Raw genomic sequence first — 14,245 nt, 5'->3', positions numbered from 1 at the left:
TTATAGTGCACATTCGTATGTCCAGATTCCCAATGAAGTAGACCTCGATCTGATATTATTTGTTTGGTTCTTTTTATGGCATACTGCCATACATGCTAGAAGATGAAAATATGCACCTGCAATGCAGTGAACAGTTGAAACTAGCCAGTGCTGTGGAATTATACATTTCGTTTCAAATACAATTAATGCCTCTGCAGAAAAGGTTAATGAAAGTCAAATTTCTTTAGCAAACAGACAAAAAGGACGTCATTGTTCTGCAAGGCGATTAGTGCTTGACTGCCAGAAAGATGGAAATAAAATAAAATCTGAAACTAATAACATATTTTAGGTAATTATGTGAATGTATTTTAATTCACTTGACAGCTCCCAGCCACATATATCCGTTTTGTTTTCATTTGATATGAGAGTAAACAAAGGGGATACAGTAAAGAGTAAAGTCACTAAATGGAAACACGGGTCACGTGGAGACTACCCACTATAATTCAGACTGCTCTGTGCATCAGCCCCAGATCTACGATATTTGCTAACCAGGCCAACCTAAAAAAAATATCTTCAACTTTTGTAGTCCTGTCTTCCTCAGTTGCGTGTAATATTACAGTATGTTGATAATTTTTACTTATGGACCGTCTGACAGCATAGTGCTGTGGAATATGGAAAAAAACCACAAATTGGCATTCATAAGAAAAAGAACACCACCAAAAATGCAACAGGAGCGTAATATGTAAGAAATGGTCCACGCAACCTGTAAGTACAGTTCAAAACATTACTACTTAATAGGAAATACCAACCACCAGAACTGTTTATAACCTATAGGCACAGTGACAAAAATGTAAATTAAATAGCAAACATATGTACATATTCCAAGACACTGATGATGCCTTGCAGAAAATAAAGGCAAAACATATATGGCATAAAATTGTGTTTTATTCAGTTGCTGTCAGACGGTCCATAAGTAAAAATTATCAACATACCGTAATTTCAAAAATATGTTCATCTTGTAGCGCACAGCTTTTTGAAAACTGTGAAACATAAAACATACGTGATCAAGGACATGTAAGACATGTTATTTGGTCTTAAGTGTGTCAAAGTGCAGTGCTCATCTTCATACGGCATTCTACTATCGCACGTCACTATATTTCGCTCTGTGGATTTGAAACGTGTATATTTTGTAATGGATGCCATCAAACTATATTCAGGACAGTGGAAATTGAAATGTCCTGTGGTGCCTCTCCTGCCCCCAGCCGGCCGGTTTGACAGCCTGCCCCTCTAAAAAAAATCTCACAATAATTCATCCGCTCAGCTCTTTTAGCTTTGTCCCCTTTTGTATGCGGAAAGTGTATTTCTAGATGCGACGAGGATTCTCCTAAAAGATACATCACGTACACTATGCACACATTCAAAAATCAACTTATGATTCATTCAGAAATCAACTTAAAATGTGTCCAAGAATGTTCAAAAACCAACAGGGATGCATTTCAAAATCATATGAATAATCAATAGACCAACGTGCGCTGGATGCTAGGTGCTTTGTGAAACAAGTTTCCCCTCCCCCCCCCCCCCCTCAATAATATGAATTTGACATGACATTTTCCCAGTAGCATCTATCTGCTTGCTGCGACTGCTTGCACAGCCAACAGCCACATTCCTGTAGCCAGAAGTGGGAGAATCTACTACTCAAACGCAACCTAACTGCGCATGCTCAGGAGCCCGCTCGTAACTGCTCAAACAAACCTAATGTAAACAGTTGTGACTTCACGCCCATTGGAGGCAGTTTGTTGTTATGAAGCATTGCACACACTTTCTAAAGCCTTTGACACATTTTGCTGTTGGCAGACGTTTGCACGAGCCTGTGTGTCGTCGTCGTATATAGCACATTTCCTTTGCAATTTAACTTATTTTAGTTTATTCTCTCTTTTATGTTTCATTGTTGAAGTATTATTCTGCAGTAGTGGGATACAGTAATATCCTTTGTTAGGGTATCAGTTCTTACCAGTCAAAATTACAAAAATTTAACAGAAAACTAAAACAATGAAAAATTCCCGGAATTATAAAAAATTCCCAGGTATTCCCAGTTTTCTCCTGCACGAAAAAATTCCCGGGTTTTTCCCGGATCTCCCGATTGTCCCGGGTCGTACACATCCATTTCACCCCCCACCACCCTTCACCAGGCATCAAATTTGTCTTTATGTGAAAAACTGATTTAGCATAGTTTTAACCTCCTTACTTGTTGTTTTACTATAAAGAAGACATGATTGAAGGACACTCATATGTAGCTTTTGCCCACAGCCTTTGACAGTAAACACACACACACACACACACACACACACACACACACACACACACACACAAAAGCGAACACACTTCGCGTACACATGACAGCGAACTCTAGTATCTCAGGCATACCTGGAGTTTCCATTGTTCGATTATTTATTCTTTTCATACTCTTACTAGAAGGAATAGATTTTTCAAGAGGTACGCCCTGTTTCTTCATAGTTGCAATTTTTTGTCCTAGTAAAATGTTTCTGCTCTTTACAACAGCCAATTCATTGTTCAAATCCTTAATTTCTTTCTCTTTTATTTTAACTATCAAATCAAAGGAAATTTCCATGTTAATTTACTTCTCCAGTTTTGTTTTCTCGGGAGCCAAAAATTCGGACGTTTCAAGAGCCCTTTTTTGCATCCCTCTTCCTCACTGCTCTGAGGTTAGTATGATGTTCTCTTTCCACTATGTTGTCTTCCGTGTGGGGCAGAACCTGAAGCACCAGGTTTACTTACACACCAGTTAGCTATTTTCTGGGTTCAAACTGCATCTGGCTTCAGCAACTTCCTCGTAGGTAAACCGAGGAACTCATTTCATATGTCCTATTTGCAATCCTGCAGTTGAAAATGTTCGGAACACATCTTTGCATTTTTAATATTGATATTCTCCTCAAGTTTACAAGGAGACAACCATTCACGTCGGAGTTCTATGTCTCTCGGAAACCGATGGTAAAGAATGCCCTGGGTTCTGCGCCCAGAGTTATTACACTTAAAAAAGCACAATACAATGTGTTTATGCACAATTCACTCGGAAAATACTGTAAACAGCTCACAGGACTAGAAAATATATCGCTTTGTCACAAACAACACTCAAAGAAATGAGATAACAGCATTACCGACAATGGCGCGAGTCTCGTGAACACTGCGCAGCAGGTGTCCAGTCAAGTGCCGGGTGAACGGCAAACGCACGGGAACTGGAATATAGCCCCTGCAGGGGAGCAAAATATCAAAGCTTCTATGTTGTGACAATCTATGTTGTGACAAATGTACGAACTAAACTAGCCACGTGGCACATTATCCACGTCTCGGGTGCACTACCGACGTTACGAAGATGGGCTGTAAGCAAGAAATAATTTATTTAGAACCCCCAAAGACGACCTCCTATTTCACCAGTAAAACTAACACTAAATTCCACCTCAAGCAAATAATCAATAGTGGAAGCGGATGCTTCCGGTGAGAGACCTGAGTCTGGGTGTACGTGGCACAGGCCAGCTTTCCCCGCACAGTCATCTTCTCAGCCTGCGACCGGCTGTTCAGCTGGTGGCCCCACATCTTGAGGAGGAACTGGATGAAGTGCGTGATGACCTGCATGTCGAGCTCACGGTCGCCCTTGCCGAGATCCACGGCCATGCGCTGGATCTCCTCGTAGCTCACGCCGTCGTCCTGCACTTTCACGTCGTTCGACGAGGTTCCGCCCTCCCTGCCGCCGTGCTCGTCCGTGCCACGGGACGACGCGAGGATCTCGTCGAGAAATGCTTGGTCCACCTGTGTGACATATTATTGTAATGTGTTTGTATTCAACTTACGGTGCCTAAGTGACATTCTTTCCAAATTTATGAGCTAAACATTTACTCATTTTTCAATGAAAATACCAGCTATTAATTTCTTCAGTAATTAGTTGTCTTTGAACTGCACACACACACACACACACACACACACACACACACACACACACACAAATATGTAACATCCAGTAATTTTATGTAACATTTAATAATAAAAGAGCAGCAGATCATAGTCCATTCTCTGCTGGAAGACACTTCTATAACAGACTGTCAAATAATATAAAACTGTTAAATGGAGATTTATTTAAAAGAAAATTAAAGCAACTATTAACTGCTAAATATTTGTACTCCATCAAGGATTTTTAATGTTGTTGTGTATAATTTATCTTTCTTTCTGAACTCATATTAATGGTTAAATGTTCATAAACAGACTATGTCTACAACTGTGAAAGTTATTATGGACAAATAGACTATTTATTTATTTATTTATTTATTTATTTACACAATAAACGTTACTGTACAGTACTGTTGACTAGAGCACACAATTTGAACTTTTTAAGCCACTAGGGATAAAATACAGATAACAATAGGCTATTTATAGCTTGTACAGAAATCAGAATGCAGTTACAGGAGCTGAAAGACACAGAAGGGAAGCAATGGTTGAGAAAGGAGCGAGACAGGGTTGTAGCATATCAGTGATGTTGTTCAATTTGTACACGCAATAAGAAGCAATGGACAGCAGGGGCAAATTTGGAGAAGGCATTAAAGTTCAGGTTTGCTGATGACATTGTAATTCTGTCAGAGACAGCACAGGACATGAAAGAGGGACTGCCTTGAAAAAGCATTATAAGATGAATACCAACAAAAGTAAAACAAGGGTACTGGAATGTACTCAAATAAAATCAGGCGATGCTGAGGGAATTAGATTACAAAAGGAGACACTTAAAATAGTAGATGAGTTTTATTATTTGTGTGGCAAAATAACTGACGATGCTGACGTAGAGAGGATATAAAATGCAGACTGAAAATAGTAAGAGAAATACTTCTGAAAAAAAGGTATTTGTTAATATCTAATTTAAATGTCTAGAGAGCAGTTTACCTAATTTCTATGTGTGGGTTCCGTTGCAGAATCTACGAGTGGCAATTTACGCCAAGTCGTATGTTTCACTCAAAGGAGTTGATACGTGAAAATATTGTAACAACAAAATATTTGAACATTTTCCAGGGTAGTTTGAATTTTCAAGGAAAAAACTTCTCATTATAAGTTTCTCTGATCTCCTAGTTCTGACGACAGAGTTTTCCTCTCCAGACTTGAAGCTGCACTATGCTTGGTTCTTAAGAGAAACATGAAGTTGATTTTATGTTGTTGTTGTGGTCTTCAGTCCTTAGACTGGTTTGATGCAGCTCTCCATGCTACTCTATCCTGTGCAAGCTTCTTCATCTCCCAGTACTTACTGCAACCTACATCCTTCTGAATCTGCTTAATGTATTCATCTCTTGGTCTCCCTATACGATTTTTACCCTCCACACTGCCCTCCAATGCTAAATTTGTGATCCCCTGATGTCTCAGAACATGCCCTACCAACCGGTCCCTTCTTCTAGTCAAGTTGTGCCACAAGCTCCTCTTCTCCCCAATTCTATTCAATACCTCCTCATTAGTTACGTGATCTACCCATCTAATCTTCAGCATTCTTCTGTAGCACCACATTTCAAAAGCTTCTATTCTCCTCCTGCCCAAACTATTTATCATCCATGTTTCACTTCCATACATGGCTACAATCCGTACAAATACTTTCAGAAACGACTTCCTGACACTTAAATCTATACTCGATGTTAACAAATTCCTCTTCTTCAGAAACGCTTTCCTTGCCATTGCCAGTCTACATTTTATATCCTCCCTACTTCGACCATCATCAGTTATTTTGCTACCCAAATAGCAAAACTCATTTACTACTTTAAGCTTCTCATTTCCTCATCTAATTCCGTCAGCATCACCCGACATAATTTGACTACATTCCATGATCCTCGTTTTGCTTTTGTTGATGTTCATCTTATATCCTCCTTTCAAGACACTGTCCATTCCGTTCAACTGCTCTTCCAAACCCTTTGCTGTTTTTGACACAATTAAAATGTCATCGGCAAACCTCAAAGTTTTTATTTCTTCTCCATGGTTTTTAATACCTATTCTGAAATTTTCTTTTGTTTGCTTTCCTGCTTGCTCAATATACAGATTGAATAACATCGGGGAGAGGCTACAACCCTGTCTCACTCTCTTCCCAACCACTGCTTCCCTTTCATGTCCCTCGACTCTTATAACTGCGATTTGTTTTCTGTACAAATTGTAAATAGCCTGTCGCTCCCTGTATTTTACCGCTGCCACCTTTAGAATTTGAAGGAGAGTACTCCAGTCAACAATTGTCAACAATTCTCTAAGTCTACAAATGCCAGAAATGTAGGTTTGCCTTTCCTTAATCTAGCTTCTAAGATAAGTCGTAGGGTCAGTATTGCCTCACGTGTTCCAACATATCTACGGAATCCAAACTGATCTTACCCGAGGTCGACTTCTACCAGTTTTTCCATTCGTCTATAAAGAATTTGCGTTAGTATTTTGCAGCTGTGACTTATTAAACTGATAGTTCGGTAATTTTCACATCTGTCAACACCTGCTTTCTTTGGGATTGGAATTATTATATTCTTCTTGAAGTCTGAGGGTATTTCGTCTGTCTCATACATCTTGCTCACCAGACGGTAAGTGTTTTGTCAGGACAGGCTCTCCCAAGGCCCTCAGTAGTTCTAATGGAATGTTGTCTACTCCCGGGGCCTTGTTTCGACTCAGGTCCTTCAGTGCTCTGTCAAACTCTTCATGCAGTATCATATCTCCCATTTCATCTTCATCTACATCCTCTTCCGTTTCCATAATATTGTCCTCAAGTTAATTGCCCTTGTATAGCCCCTCTATATACTCCTTCCACCTATCTGCTATTCCTTCTTTTCTTAGAACTGGGTTTCCATCTGAGTTCTTGATATTCATACAAGTGGCTTTCTCCAAACGTCTCTTTAATTTTCCTGTAGGCAGTATCTATCTTACCCCTAGTGAGATAAGCCTCTACATCCTTACATTTATCCTCTAGCCATCCCTGTTTAGCCATTTTGCACTTCCTGTCGATCTCATTTTTGAGACGTTTGTATTCCTTTTTGCTTGCTTCTTTTACTGCATTTTTATATTTTCTCCTTTCATCAATTAAATTCAATACTTCTTCTGTTACCCAAGGATTTCTACCAGCCCTCGTCTTTTGACCAACTTGATTGTCTGCTGCCTTCACTACTTCATCCCTCAGAGCTACCCATTCTTCTTCTACTGTATTTCTTTCCCCCATTCCTGTCAATCGTTCCCTTATGCTCTCCCTGAAACTCTCTACAACCTCTGGTTTAGTCAGTTTATCAAGGTCCCATCTCCTTAAATTCCCACCTGTTTGCAGTTTCTTCAGTTTTAATCTATAGTTCATAGCCAATAGATTGTGGTCTGAGTCCACATCTGCCCCTGGAAATGTCTTACAATTTAAAATCTGGTTCCTAAATCTCTGTCTTACCATTATATAATCTATCTGATACCTTTTAGTATCTCCAGGGTTCTTCCATGTATACAACCTTCTTTCATGATTCTTGAACCGAGTGTTAGCTATGATTAATTTATACTCTGTGCAAAATTCTACCAGACGGCTTCCTCTTTCATTTCTTACCCCCAATCCATATTCACCTACTATGTTTCCTTCTCTCCCTTTTCCTACTCTTGAATTCCAGTCACACATGACTATTAAATTTTCGTCTCCCTTCACTACCTGAATAATTTCTTTTATCTCATCATACATTTCATCAATTTCTTCATCATCTGCAGAGCTAGTTGGCATATAAATTTGTACTACCGTAGTAGGCCTGGGCTTAGTGTCTATCTTGGCCACAATAATACGTTCACTATGCTGTTTGTAGTAGCTTACCCGCACTCCTACTTTTTTCTTCATTATTAAACCTACTCCCGCATTACCCCTATTTGATTTTGTATTTATAACCCTGTGTTCACCTGACCAAAAGTCTTGTTCCTCCTGCCACCGAACTTCACTAGTTCCCACTATATCTAACTTTAGCCTATCCATTTCCCTTTTTAAATTTCTAACCTACCTGCCCGATTAAGGGATCTGACATTCCACACTCCGATCTGTAGAACGCCAGTTTTCTTTCTCCTCATAACGACATCCTCCTGAGTAGTCCCCGCCCGGAGATCCGAATGGGGGACTATTTTACCTCCGGAATATTTTACCCAAGAGGACGCCATCATCATTTAACCATACAGTAAAGCTGCATGCCCTCGGGAAAAATTACGGCTGTAGTTTCCCCTTGCTTTCCAATATTAACCTTTTGGCTGACTCTCCAGAGGAAAGAATGCTAAAGGATTTACTTGGATCTTACAACTTTGTACAGACAGTATACTTTCCGTGTAGAATTCAGGGATACAACAAAGCAATCATAGACAGTGACTTCCTAGACTGTTCTCCGGCTGACGAGCACAATGTAAGAAAAAATCAAACAATAGATTTAGAGATACGAGTCCACCTGCAACCAGGCATTTAAAGTCAATCTCGTAAGGCAAACTTGGCAAAAAGTCAAGAATACAGATGACTCAATCAACCTTTATATTTCTTGAAAACTTTATCACTTTCTCCGACAGTTCTTTCAGATCAAAAAATGGCAGACAGATGCACAGTACTAATAGGCAACTGGGCTGAATAATGGCATTAAAGTATAATCCAGGAGACAACAGGAGCTGCATTATAATATGCAGGAAAGTCAGATCACAGCAACAGAATTTCACAAAGTGCTGAGGAATGTCATCATCAAACACACTAAAGCAATTAATTACACCAAGAGAACAGAAAGCTCTAAGGGCAAATTTAATACTATATGGTCAATTTTGAAAGATGCGTCAGGACAGAAATTGGGTGCTCAACATAGTACATCTCTCTTCTATGAGAATGACACTGTTTGTGATCCAGAGTTGTGTAAAATATGTAATGATTACATCTTGTCAATAGTCATCAAGTTAAACCAAAATTTTATTGAAACAGATGAATACAGAGAACTCTTAATAGCTCTTTTCTGAGACATCTACATCGCATGCAGTACAGGAAACAAGGAATGATCAAACTGAAAAAATTATTATGTCACTAAAGACTCTCATGGATCTGATGAAATCTCAAGTAGGTTTATAAAGATCAGTGCGCCATAGTACAGTTCTGTACTTTGTTGCCAGCGCAGTGTGTCTTTTAGGGATGGTTAACTTGTTCACAGACTGAGATATTTGCTAGTGAAATCACTCTGTAAAAAGTGTGTGTAAGAGAATGTAGACCATTGCCAGCAACCCCCCTGCAGTAGCCACCAGAAAGATCGCAGGAGGTACACATCGGCACAGTGCGTCACGGACGGTAGTTGCTGCAAGTAGAGTCCCGTCCACTAGAGGGCACGCGAGAATTTGGCTATGACCTCTGCCGGCGGAACAACAACAACAACAACTCAGGCAGCACAGGCTGTGCCCAGTCAGTTCACATTGGGCGCATCTAGGAGACAGTTTCCGGTCTACGCTATGTGAAGTGCAACGGAAAACGTGAACCGTGTTACCCCCCCCCCCCCCTTTTTTTGCGAACAATGTTTTCAAAAGTTTTTAAGAAAGCGATGTATAGGAGTTGGTTGGTTGGTTGGTTTTAGGGAAGGAGACCAGACAGCGAGGTCATCGGTCTCATCGGATTAGGGAAGGACGGGGAAGGAAGACGGCCGTGCCCTTTGAAACGAACCATCCCGGCATTTGCCTGGAGCGATTTAGGGAAATCACGGAAAACCTAAATCAGGATGGCCGGACGCGGGATTGAACCGTCGTCCTCCCGAAGGCGAGTCCAGTGTCTAACCACTGCGCCACCTCGCTCGGTGTATAGGAGAGTAGTTACATATCCAGTACACATAATTTGCTGCCAGATGCGCAGTTTGTTTTCAGGAAAGGTAGACTTTCCTTAGTAATTTTATTTTTACACACAAGCCTGTATTTTAATCTACATAATTCCCACCAATATTAATGCACTTATTGTATCATAGAAACTGCTTTTGAAAACCATCCTCATAGAAATCTGCTGCCTGATCCATGAAGTACACTTCCTGACACTTGAGGAAACTCATCACATAACACCGAAATTCTAAAGCATGTGTTCTCTATCACTTTTTCATCAACTTTCTGCACCAAATTGTCTGTAAAGACTGATGGTCCCCCCCTTCATGCCTCATCATACACATTCCTACAGCCATATTTAAAATCTCTTGCTTACTTCTGTACCATCCTATCACTCATAATGATTTCTCCATACACTTCACTGGTCTGAAAGTGAATTTATGCCACTTTCACACCCTTAGCACTAAGAAAATGAATCACGCTACATATTTTTCAAACTCTCCCAAACAAACATAAACACAATGAACACTGGTGGGATTACATAGAAAAATAGATTAAATTACAGGCTTTCATGCAACAGTAAAATTGGTAAGAAAAGTCTACATTTTTATTTTTATTTCAAAGTAGTGCTTATTTAAGAAGCACACCTCACAAATGATGTAGGTGATAGAGAAGTCAGTAACATTGGCATATAGCTTTCAGGGAAGAGATTAATGTTTAACTGCAACAAAACACAATCCATAAAGTCTCTGGCATGGAACTCCTTTTTTATTTAAAAAAAAAAAAAATAATAATAAAAAAAAAAACCAGACCATTTTATTTCCTCAAAGTGATGAAACAGTCAATCATTTTTCAATTCTTCGAATGGGCGGTAGATGGAAGGTGTTCTTGGAAGTGTTGTGTTCAAGATTTTGAGAAGGGACTGAATGCTGCTAACTTCACTATACGGATGATCTCGACTGTCTCTCACACAGAAGTACGAAGCCTTGTTTTCTTTCATTACTTTCTCTCTCATTTGGTGTTATAGTGAGGAGCAGTTCAATAGACTCGCGAAGAAGAATTTAGTCCATAAGTGGGCTGTCAGACTGACGTGTGGCATCAATCCACGAACTCTGAGTAGGCCGTTGTTTGGGTGTGTTGGTATTCTAACTTTGCCACCCCTGTACATACAGGGTACAGCAGAAGAAATGCACGTTTTTCACTGCTGAATAACTGAAACGTGATTTTATTTTGAAAAATCTTGCATTTGCTAATAGTACTTTAATTGCATTTTTAAAATCTACCTCAATTAGGTTACACAAGGCTCCTCCAGCATTTCATCCAGCACAGATTCAGTATCCTGACGAACGGAAATCTCGAAGTCACCAATAGCGTGGGTCTCGTTTACGTACACTCTCACTTTCGAGTAGCCCCACGAAAAGAAGTCAGAGATCACTAGATCGGACGAGTGTAGGGGCCGAGGAACATCACCGTATAGTGAAATGACACGTTCGGGGAACATCTGTCGAACCACTTCCACGGGTGCTCTCGCCACATAATCTGCGGCATCGTCCTGTCGTAAACACATTTCTCTTACACTCACTCGACGCCTTTCGAGTCGTCGACGAAGAAAGTTGTTTGGGATTTTGACGTAGTGTGCTGATGTCACAGTAACTACAGTTCCTCCCTCTTCAAAAAAGTAAGGTCCCAACAATCCCTGTCTCACAAATACTGCACCACACTGTTACTTTTGAGCTGTGGAGAGGTTTTTTGTGTAGTTCGTGTGAGTTCTCTGACACCCGATAATCGTACAGATGAAAATGGGCTTCATAGAACACGAATACTGGGACAATCGCATCTTCAATAAGAATCGTGTCCATTACACCACAAAAAGCTCTGCACTGCTCAAAATCCATTTGAATTAGCTGCTGGACAATCATTATTTTGTACAGGTGAAATCTGAGATTATTACGTGAGATTTGACGAAGCGAACAACACGACATTCCCAGCAATACGGCCTCTCCCCTAGCAGATTATTTTGGACTACCATTCCCACTCTCTGTACATTTTCCAGAGTTCAAACCGAACAGGAAAGACCACAAGGTTTCTTCCTCATCACAGATTCAGTACTAAACGCTGCAATCCATCAGAAATATTGTTTCGATACGGGACAGCAAATTGGAGATGGAGACCGAGAGATGGATCCAGTAAGTACATTCAAATGAATGAAGGTTTTAGTAGTTATTCAGAGGTAAGAGTCTTGCACAGAATAGAGTAGTGTGGAGAGCTGCACCAAATCAGTCTCTGGAATGAAGACCACAACAACAGCAAGATGGAGAAGTCGAAACAAGGTAGACGTAATAGGTGACGGTCGATTCAGCAGGGATCTCAATACCTCTGAAGGACAGAGACTGAAGTGTTACACCGAGTACATGGGACATACGAGGTTGCGCGAGGGCTGTCAGACTTCAGGGAGAAGGTAGTAACACCGACACTGAAGAAGGCAGTTTCTGACATGTGGGAATTAACAAAGTGTTAGTGTAATAAGGCACAGTTGCTAAACTTGAATTAAGGAAGAAATGGAGGAAGTTGACCCGGGAGAGGATCAGTTTGGGTTCCAAAGAATAAGTAGGGCAATAATGACATTACGACTCAACTCGAGGAACAGTTGAAAGAAACAAGAATCCGTATTATTAAAGCTTTCTCCCTAGCGGATCTTGCACAGAGCAAATCCAAAACAATGACTCAAAATTTTATCAGTAAACTGTCAAAGTATTCGTAATAAAGTTCCCAAATTTACTGCCTCCAGGAAAGTTCTCACACTCAAATTGTTCTCGGGATTGAGAGAGCTGGCCGAAACCCGAAGTGGAAAGCTCCGAGATACTTAACGAGTCACGGAATGTATATCAGAAAGACAGATTGGAGACCACAGGAGGGGGAGTGTTCACTGCAGTTGACAAAAATATTCTCTCTATCGACGTCGAAATCGAGTGTGACAGCGAAGTTATCTGGTCGTGTATAACAGGTGCATTTGAATCGAGTTAACTGTTGGATTTTTTTACCCGGTCACCTGACTCTGCTGTGACAGTTCTAGAATCGTACAAAGACAGTCTACGGTCAGTAGCGAGTAAATACCCGGATCGTGCAATACTAATCGGAGGTGACTTTCGCAGACCTAGTATAGACTGGGATGTCTACGGATTCGTTGTGGCAGCTGCAGACGAGACAGTTGTGCAAAATACAGTTGAACAGGTTTTCTGAGAACTGCCTCGAGCTCAGCAACCCACACATAACGGAAATATCTTAGACCTCTTCACTACAAATGGGATGGAATTTATCGACAGTGTCAGTGCACAAACGGGGATTAGTGATCACGATGTCATCATAGCAACTACGATTACAAACGTTAATAAACGTGTGCTAAGAGAGTGTTTGTGCAAAATACAGCAGATAAGCAGTTGTTAGCATCTCACTCAGACATTGAACTGACATCACTTAGTTCCAGTAACATGGACGTACAGGAATTATGGGCAAAGTTTAAGCAGACTGTAAATCGTGGTCTGAAGAATTACATGCCTAGTAAATGGGTATAGGATGGAAAAGACCCTCCAGGGTTTAATAATGAAACTCGGAAAATGCTGAGGAAGCAGAGGCTGTTGGACTCTCAGTTGAAAAGAGAACGCACAAACAATGACAGGCAAAGGTTAGTAGAGCTTTGTGTGCCTGTGAAAAGATGTATGCACGAAGCATACAACAACTACCACCGCATGCCTTAGCAAAAGTCTGGCTAAGAACCTGAGGAAATTCTGGTCGTAAGTAAAATCGATACGCGGGTCTGAGACTTCTATTTGGTCCCTTGTTGACTAGTATGAAGTGGCAGCTGTTCGAGAAATCGTTCACGCAGGAAGATCGTACAAACGCCATCACTTGGCCTTTGGGCAGATTCTCATACGAACGACACAGCACGGGAATCATGTCGAGAAACAATACTGACAAATTTAGAGAACCGGCATTCGAAGCTGACTGTCAAACAATTGTACTGTCGGCAACATACTTTGCGCACAAGGACTTAGAAGATGTTGTCGTTGTTGTGGTCTTCAGTCCTGCGACTGGTTTGATGCAGCTCTCCATGCTACTCTATCCTGTGCAAGCTTCTTCATCTCCCAGTACCTACTGCAACCTACATCCTTCTGAATCTGCTTAGTGTATTCATCTCTCTACTATTTTCAGCCTCCACATTGCCCTCCAATACTAAATTGGTGATCCCTTGATGCCTCAAAACATGTCCTACCAACCGATCCCTCCGTCTAGTCAAGTTGTGCCACAATCTTCTCTTCTCCCCAATCCTATTTAGCACCTCCTCATTAGTTATGTGATCTACCCATCTAATCTTCAGCATTCTTCTGTAGCACCACAATTCGATAGCTTCTATTCTCTTCTTGTCCAAACTATT

The 14,245-nt window shown here is 40.7% G+C and overlaps 1 protein-coding gene across 3 annotated transcripts in view; it reads right to left on the bottom strand.

The window, feature by feature from the left end:
- Positions 1-14,245, bottom strand: part of LOC124718937 (pre-mRNA-splicing factor 18) — a 115,112-nt gene that overhangs the window by 70,001 nt on the left and 30,866 nt on the right. For all 3 annotated transcript variants that reach the window (XM_047244600.1, XM_047244602.1, XM_047244601.1), the window contains exon 3: positions 3,502-3,804. In XM_047244600.1, coding sequence (XP_047100556.1) covers positions 3,502-3,804 — 303 coding nt within the window. The remainder of the gene's footprint in view (positions 1-3,501; positions 3,805-14,245) is intronic.

This window comes from Schistocerca piceifrons, chromosome 10 (assembly GCF_021461385.2).
Source record: "Schistocerca piceifrons isolate TAMUIC-IGC-003096 chromosome 10, iqSchPice1.1, whole genome shotgun sequence".
Classification (NCBI taxonomy): domain Eukaryota; kingdom Metazoa; phylum Arthropoda; class Insecta; order Orthoptera; family Acrididae; genus Schistocerca; species Schistocerca piceifrons.
This window is presented reverse-complemented; position numbering and strand designations above follow the sequence as displayed.